The sequence below is a fragment of the Camellia sinensis genome, chromosome 5 (assembly GCF_055761805.1).
Source record: "Camellia sinensis isolate YWXY chromosome 5, ASM5576180v1, whole genome shotgun sequence".
NCBI lineage: Eukaryota > Viridiplantae > Streptophyta > Magnoliopsida > Ericales > Theaceae > Camellia > Camellia sinensis.
In genome coordinates, this window is record NC_138965.1 from 135,416,747 (window position 1) to 135,425,430 (window position 8,684).

The 8,684-nt window shown below is 32.7% G+C and overlaps 1 protein-coding gene across 2 annotated transcripts; it reads right to left on the minus strand.

The window, feature by feature from the left end:
* Positions 1-1,024: 1,024 nt before the first annotated feature.
* Positions 1,025-6,996, minus strand: LOC114308856 (putative trehalose-phosphate phosphatase C). 2 transcript variants are annotated; one of them, XM_028254540.2, is made up of 10 exons: positions 6,876-6,996; positions 3,904-4,004; positions 3,632-3,772; positions 3,390-3,461; positions 3,169-3,294; positions 2,837-2,893; positions 2,584-2,685; positions 2,379-2,456; positions 2,118-2,258; positions 1,025-1,627 (listed from the first exon to the last, which is right to left on the minus strand). In XM_028254540.2, exons 2-10 carry the CDS (start codon positions 3,970-3,972, stop codon positions 1,391-1,393), a joined length of 1,023 nt encoding a protein of 340 aa, XP_028110341.2. In that variant the 5' UTR covers positions 3,973-4,004; positions 6,876-6,996; the 3' UTR covers positions 1,025-1,390. The 2 variants fall into 2 exon arrangements, with proteins under 2 accessions (XP_028110341.2, XP_082724144.1); XM_082868018.1 differs by lacking the exon at positions 6,876-6,996 and having other exon boundaries at positions 3,904-4,213.
* Positions 6,997-8,684: the final 1,688 nt, after the last annotated feature.

The following is an 8,684-nucleotide window of genomic DNA, read 5'->3' on the forward strand; positions in this document are numbered from 1 at the left end:
CACATGGTAAGCTTGAGAAAATTAAACACGTGTGTATTCCATAATATGAAAATGCCAGAGAAATTTACAAACAACTAGAGAAAATGGAACATGACAGAACCACACAAAAGAGAAAAGTGATGTGGCCATAGAAAATTTAAGAATGGAACAAAATAAACATACCAGAGAAAATTACATATATGACAGAGAAAATTAAACATGGCAAGCCAAAAAAAATATGAATTCCATAATATGAAAATGCCAGAGAAATTTACAGAAAACCAGAGAAAAATATGGAATAACCAGAAACAAATGAAGGAATAAACATGCCAGAGAAAATTCAAAGAAAACACATAGATCAAGCAAATACCAAAGAAATTCAAATGACAGAGAAATTTACAGACAAAATCACACAAACATCTTCAAGAATAAGTTCGAAACTTAGAGAAATAATATTTTTCAAATTCATGTAAGTTTTTATTACAAAATTGAAATCCTAATTAATGGAAGGCTAGTCAACTGTGTTTCGGAGAAAAACTAGTTGGATTGGAGAAAACTTACCAGAGTGATGATGAAAATCCTAATTTCGAACTGAAATGGCTTGAGATGAAGATGCAATGAGATGAAGTTGAACTGAGATGACGATGAACAATGAAAACGGGTCAGAGAAATTTGTGAGGAACGAATTGAAAAGAGTTTGGCAGAAGATAATGAAACCATAATGGCGACAGTGAAGATGATAGTGAAACCCTAATTCTCATGTTCTCTTATTCATGAAAATGGTTGGATGTTTGGAATGAATTGAGTCGTCGGAATGCAATCGAGTTGAGCATTCTATGTTGATCTGTGAAGGGTATTTTGATCCCAAAAAAAATTAAAAACGCGCCTGTCGTTAGTGAGGGACCTGAGACATCATTCCTATTTTTGGTGTCCTTTATGCTGTAAATTACTCTTATTAGGAATCTTAAAAAAAATTCCCCAAACCAATAAACTGCTAATAAGCAAAAGAAAAATCAACATGTTGCCATTCACAAAATGTACAAAATAATAATAATAATAATAAAAAACCTTTATTCAGGATGTACCAAACATTCCTCAAATGTACATCATTGATGAATACCCAGTATCCCCATTAACAAAAAATTTTACACTGGGTTGAATAATTAAAATATAAAAAATAAAATAAAATAAAATAAAAAAAACTACCCACAAGAAATTATAAATTGCACAGCCTCTAGAGAATTATCCCATGCTTTCCGCGGTTGCATTTTTCTCCTCATATGTCATATGTTCTTGATTATATGAACATTACATATGTACATCAAGGTTCACTTTTCGTGCCGCGTTGGATTGAATTAAGTATGGAGGAACACTATCCTATTTTTTCACAGTTTCAAAATGAAAAAATAGATTACAGAGGTGTGCTAGAGTATGAGGCCGCATTTACAAGAACGATCTCTGTTTTTTTGGCTTTTCCCTTCAAAGATTTGAAATCCAACTTGCTGGAAAGCGAGTTTTTCCTCCACCTGACCAGACTCAACAGAAATTTTTGGACCTCTGAGGGGTTACGTAGGGAGTACAAAGCCGCGGTGTCCTTTGAAGTGGAAGAAACAACAATCGGATAACCTTCTCCCCTATTCCGTATGGCCTGTGATCACCACCCAAATTAAACAAATTTTAGTAATGTTAATGAGACAGCGAAAATTGAAGCAATAATCGATGCATAAGTAGTTTCATTAAGAAAATCCTCTTAAGTTTGTTTCATTTATTTTGTTAAATTCTTTGTACACCCAAAATTTTCTGGGTAAGTAGCATTTCTGTAAGACAATAGGCATGGTAGTCTAGTATTAGGTGAGAGTCATCTTTTCATTATTTTGGGACTCCTGTTTTTTTTATACAATTGGAAATCATGTTTTCACCAAATCTTTTTATGACATGATCACTTGCCCTTCTTCATGTTCAAGTTAGGGCTGCCTATGAATACTTTCATCAAAGAAAATCTCTTAATATTTTCAAATCAATGTAATGGTTCCTTGAATGGCATTAATTATAATTGGGTGAGAGATAAGGTCAGCAACGTTCATTTTCAAGGATGCTCCGCGACTACGAATAATTTTATCACGAGATGAGATTGATACCTTAAATGCGTCTTCATCTGTTCGATCATCTCCAATGTACAATGGAAGGACATCGTTGGAGTTGCCAAATCCCAGAGTGTCGAGTAAATAATTTAGAGCATGCCCTTTATCCCACTTCATATCAGGGCGTATCTCAAAAACCTGTAAAAATTACCCGCCCAAAAAAAGAGTAAGATCAAAATTCATCATCTACTTGAATCAGAAAACTAATCATTGTTGCTTAATATTACACAAAATGTAAGAATGAGACATTGAAATTACCATTTTGCCCTCTGATACGCAGAACTCTCTATATTCTCCCATTATAGAATTTACAAGCTTTTCAAGGGTGCAAAAGTCCTGCATTTCGAACATAATATACATCAATGATTGTTCACATCATAACCTTCAAAAAATGGATACTTTAGTAACCATTATGGGCCAAACATAACTTGAATCAATTTTTCCTAACATGAACAATACATACCTCATCGTGAACGTGTCTGAAATGTACAGAAATGCAGAACTTATTGTGTTCAATCATGACACCTTGTATGTTTCTAGTCCTCTCAAGCAAAGCAGAAAATATCTGACAGAAGAACGCAAATACATGTTAGATTAGAAGAGAAAAAGAGATGTAAAGAGACAGTATATAATCGATCTTTCCACACAATTTCTACTAATAATCTGCCCAAGGTTCAATTAGTTGGTAGAATTAAAATGCAAGTAAATCTCTGTACCTTTTGAATTGTGGGCGAGTACTTCTTCGCTGGTTGGAAGAGAACTACTTCATTACCCTACAAATTAGAAACACCACATTATGGAAGGAAATTCGGGTACAATTCGTTCTATTTGCACTAATATATGTTTTTTTTGGGTGAATGCACTAATGCATGTTAATCTCCTAGTTTAGGCCAGTTTAATTTGGTTGATTTGAACTCAATGCAAACCGTTTTCCAAGACAAAAATGTATTTTTAGCTTCAAGTATTATAAAATTTAAATTAATTAGATCACCAAAGATGTTGAAATGTGTCTAGAAAGTTTTGTACTTAAAAAATATGAGAAACTCACATTTCTATCAACTCCTCTAGTTTGATGCTTGGGATCTCCATAGTTTGGAGACTCAAATGGAGCTGCTATGTCCAACCCATGACTTCCAGCATAATAAACATTGTCGAGTTCAACAAAGTCATACACCTAGACAAGAAAAAAAATAGAGATCTAATGTATCATTACTTGAGTAATAACACGTTGATTATGCAATTTTCTTGTTGATTATAAGTAATTAATACCTTGTCACGGCTCCTTCCACTTATAATTGCAGTGGGAAAGTAACGGGCAACTTCACGCACAGTCATTCGCATCTGTAATATTATTTCATGACATTCGTTAATATTGTCAACTGTTATTTAAGTCTGATAACTTACACACCATATTATTATTATTATTTTGGTGTTTCAGAGACTGTAGATCGAACTCTTGACATTCTAGTGAAGTGCAAGTGCTATGTTTATGTTTTGTGTGGATTGATTACCTTATTGGTCATAAAAGCCTTTTCAGGGTTGTCCACTATGTTTGAGAGGGTTCCATCGTAATCCAGAAACACTACAATCTTTCTCCCTTTTGCGATGCTCATCATTTGTTCGAATGTGTTTAATGCAGAAGGATGTTTTAACTGTATGCCAAGAAATTAGATAAATAAAATCAACTTGGGATTTAATGTAACATACGAGAAAGAAAAGGAATCGTACACAAAACTTGGTTTTAATCTAAAGGACCAAATTAAAATGACAACTTAGAACTTACCAGCCATGAGTCGCATGAAACCGTAACAGAATTTCCATTTTCGATTGCTGATAATTGTGGCAAACCCATCACAAGGCGATGAGGTGAAAATTTACTTCTACCTGCAAGAACTTTTTCTTGTTAGATTGTTTAAGTACTTGACAAAGCGTATCAGTTAAGTAGTCATTGAAGAACTTCTAGAAGAATCAATTCTCTGAAGAAAAAAAAAAGAAGAGGGTAGTGTATAGAGCTTTCCAACATACTCTATGCTATATATTTTTGAGTTTCAATAACTCAACAGGTGATTGTCACAGTTGCAATGGGTTGAGTCAGATGATAAAGACTTGAACCAAGGTTTAAAAGCTAAATTAAACTTGTTTAATGGTTACTGTATTTGTCTGTTTTCAACCACCATTGGCACAGTTGCATGCTCTCTCTTGCTTGCTCTCTATTTCTACGTGTGTTAGACAAGACTTTTAAGTCCAACCAATGATCAAAATTTCATTTAGATATGTTGGCCCTATTTGGTGGAGCTGTGAGAAAGTGCTTATAGCTTATGCCTCAACAGCTTATAGCTTATAACTTTCAGCTTAAGCTGATTTCCAGCTTATTCTTAAAGCATCTCCTGCCCCACTCATAGAATAAGCTGATTTCTTACTTCCAAAAAACTATAAGCTATAAGCTAAACTAAACACATCAAAATAGCTTAAATTAAGCTGAAAGCTGAAATAAGCTGTAATTAAGCTCTGCCAAATAGGCACGTTGTTTTGGTCAGCTTATAAACAGAAACATTTCTGTAACATAAGGGAAATGAGAAAAAAGAAATTGAAAGCGTTTTGGAAATAAAAACTAAAATCTAGGCAAATGTTAATACATTCTCTATATAATGAAATAATTGAATGTATTGATGTCTATGAATATTTGAAGCTCATAAAAAACAGGTTTCAGTATGTATTTGGTGGAAATATTGGATTTTTTGATATTTTATTAATGTTTTGTTTTGGTTTTTTAGGAAACAAAAACTTTTCATGCGTTTTGATATGAAAGAAACGAAATATTATTCATTGGGTCCAACTGAAGAGTCAAGAGCCTCTCCTTGCAAGCCTGTGCTTGCGTCTGTCCTTGTAGACCTTCGGGTCTACTTTTAGGCCTAATTTTGATAATCCGAATCGTTCATATTTTATGATTTATTCAATATATCATACCTGTAAAAAATCAAGTTGATCGGATATCAAAAAGTATGTGTTTGAAAAATTGAACTAAACACTATTTTTTAAAAAATTTAATAAACAATTTTCCGAACACATGCTTTCTAATATCCGATCAACTTGATTTTTTACAGGTATGATATACTGAATAAATCATAAAATATGAACGGTTCGGATTATCAAAATTGAACCTAAAAGTAGACCCGAAGGCCTGCAAGGACGGACGCAAGCACGGGAGGTGCAAGGAGAGTATCCTCACTCCCAACCGAATGCCTAAGTACGGAATATACTAGTCCACAACATCCGTCAATTTGAACATTGTTTTCCAAGAAAATCACCATAAAAACATGCCCTAACAAAATTGGTAACATTGATTCATGCAATTTCAGGATTTTTACCAAACAAATCATGCAATGACAGATGCCTAATTTGGATCACAACCATTATCAACATATATATAATAATCCTAACGAGAACATGCCCCAGTGGAATTTAGGTAAAGGTCGTTTTATATAATAATATATAAATGATCAGACTTCTTCCCCAACTACGAGTTGACTCGCTAAGGCATGCGAGTTTCTGCTTGTAACCATTTGATAAAGACCTAGCTTGATCATATAGGAAAGTACAAAGAGAATAGGAAGTGATTTTGGTTTCTCTCTATTTCTCTTCATATCCAAACAAGTGATTGGGTTGAAAGAGTTACTTTTCTTTTATTTTCCCACCAAATCACCCAATCTAAACTAAGGATTAAAATTTCGTTTCGATGGGTTGTTTCCACACGATTCTTTTCTCAATATTTTGCCATTCCATTACTGTTTCGTTTCGGTATCATGAGGCTTGCATTGCCTGCTGGTTATGGCCATGGTGGTGAAGGCACTACCAACCAAACTTGAAGCCTGTTTGTGGCCAGTTTGGCGTGAAAGAAGTTGAAGCGTGTCTCCTACTACCTCTAGGGAAAAAGAAAAGTAAAAAAGCAAGCAAGCATTGAAATAATGGGTCTCTTTTGTTGTTTCTATACGGTTATTATTGCCTCTGTTAGGTTCTAATTAATTAATCAATCAAGAATCTTTACAAGATCCATGATGGCAAAGTCATTTGAAGCTTCTTTTTTTTTTTTAATATAACGAAATATAGCAGAAATTACAGTATAAAATGCAATGAACTCTCAAAGTGGGCTAGAAATTCAATGTAACAATGATTTAAAATTAAAACCGACAAGTGGTACCTAATTGGTTAGAATCACTGCACTTTACTAGGAGGGCAAATAAGTCTCGGCCTCGACTCCCCTTCAATGTACCAAAATAATGGCAAAAATAAAAAATAAATTACTATATGTGTATTTGTAAATCTCATTATACATATGTTACATTCAAATAGTAAGAATTACTCATTACTACACCATTATATCTAATATTTATTTTGTTAGTGATTTGAAATGAAAAAAAAAAGTACTAATAAATAAAGAGTTAATTAAAATATGAAAGAAAGCAATAACACAGCATTTAAATTTTGTGGAAAAGATTTGAATTTTAACGAATGCAATTGCTAGGGTATTAGGGTGCTTTCGAATGAAAATCGAAATAAAAGCTACGATAGAACGAGGCGTTCGAAGATTGAAGAACACAATGCAAAGTCTAGTATCAGAAACAGAGTAGCTCTGTCAATGTGTGTGTGTGTGTGTGTGTGTGAGAGAGAGAGAGAGAGAGAGAGAGAGAGACATAGAGAGGAGATTGAGTAATATTGATAATTAAGCTTTGTGAAACTCAAAGAACAATGGCGTACCGGTGTTTTGTTGTTGATATCGGAGAGAAAATGTATATATATATATATCAAAACCAACTTAACGTGCAGAGTCCTCACGAGAGAGAGAGAGAGAGAGTGAGTGAGTGAGTGAGTTGGAGGGAAGAAGGGAAGCGGAAGGCATATATATAGATGTGGAGAGATAGAGGGAGAGATTTTTAAAGAAAATTGTAAATGAAAAAATATATTTAAAATGATGTTTTAATTATATTTTTAAAATTATGAAAATAATATTGGGTATTTTGATTGAAAATGAAGAAACCATGAGGAGTGTGCCTGGTGCAGTTCAATGTAGGGGTGCAACTCGGGCTGGTTCGGTCGGGTTGGGGGTCTGTCCAAGCCCGACCCGAATTGTATTTGGCAGTGCCCAAGCCCGCCCAAGCCCGACCATGAACCCGAGCATTGCTGCCCAAGCCCGGCCCGAGCTTTATATTTTGAGCTCGGGTTAGCCCGAATTGCCCGAATTACCCGAATTGCCCGAGTCCAGAAACCTGTAGGTAGATCTAAGGGTAGACATAAAAGATGCTAATCTAATGGTAGAAGACTAACAAAAAAAAAATAAAAAATAAAAATTAAGACTAACTCTTTTACTTAATAGAAGACTAACCAAAAAAAAAAATAAAAAATAAAAATTAAGACTAACTCTTTTACTTAATTTATATATATTATATAATTTATTAAATTATATATATATTATATTATATATATATATATTATATATTATATAATTTATATAATATATTAAATTCAATTCGGGTTCGGGTTGCTCGGGTTGGCCATTGGTTCTGCCCAAGCCCGGCCCGAATTGCAATTCGGGCATCAAAATTTTGCCCAAGCCCGTCCAGATTGCAAGATATAGTTGCCCAAGCCCTAAAAAAACTCGGGCTGGGCTCGGGTTGCTCGGGTTGAGCCCGCCCGAGTTGCACCCCTAGTTCAATGTGATTTAAGAGTAAAATTATAAACCAAAATATGAATAACAAATTGATAAATAACTAAACTGTTGTTTGGACAGTTTCAATTTGTTATTTGATTACAAAACAATCTTAAACAATTATGAAATATTTACATATTGTATGGTAATACTAATTTGCATAATATTTTCATATATAATTTTAATTTGTAACAAATTTCACATCTAAATATTTTTTACATTGATTTTTATTTTTATATTTTATTAGAGATAATATATATATATATATATATGCCGATTTTAAATAGAGATTATAAATTTCAAACCATATGTCAAACTAATCCACAATTAATGAGCGGATTAGATAATTTTAATGAATTAGAGAGTATTTTACACAGCTTTAAAAACCATAAGCACGTGCCTACCCTCAACTTTACTAACATTACCACCATGTTTGGTTTTTTTTTTTCTTTTCCAGAATATGTATTTTGAATTATTTTTTGAAAAGAAATAAAAATTATTTTGATAAAAATAAATATTATAAAAAAAATATTTTTTAAATATTTAAAATTATTAAAATCGTAAGAAAATTATGAATATTTTTTTCACCAAATTAATTGTGTGATTTGTTAAAAAAATTGGAAAAACAAATTTTGTAAACAAACCAAACAAAGCCTATATTTTTAGCTTAAGATTTTGAAAATGTATGCAAAATTTTCTCCTAAAATATGCTTTCCAAAGAGTAAGAATCAAATTATTTAATTTAAAATTAAATAATAGAAATTTAAGTTTAACTACAAAGATTAAAAACTATAACTTTATCCTTTTACAGTTTACATAACTATTAATGACAAAACTAATCTTCTAGTCTATATTTGTAC

Bases quoted from the DNA above. Each gene is read 5' to 3' on its own strand.
- LOC114308856 (XM_028254540.2), bottom strand. From the start codon at position 3,972: ATGGGTTTGCCACAATTATCAGCAATCGAAAATGGAAATTCTGTTACG. The intron at 2,457-2,583 runs GTATGTATTGTT...TTCGAAATGCAG, and splicing joins TCAGACACGTTCACGATGAG to GACTTTTGCACCCTTGAAAA. The intron at 1,628-2,117 runs GTATCAATCTCA...TGGTGATCACAG, and splicing joins CAGATGAAGACGCATTTAAG to GCCATACGGAATAGGGGAGA.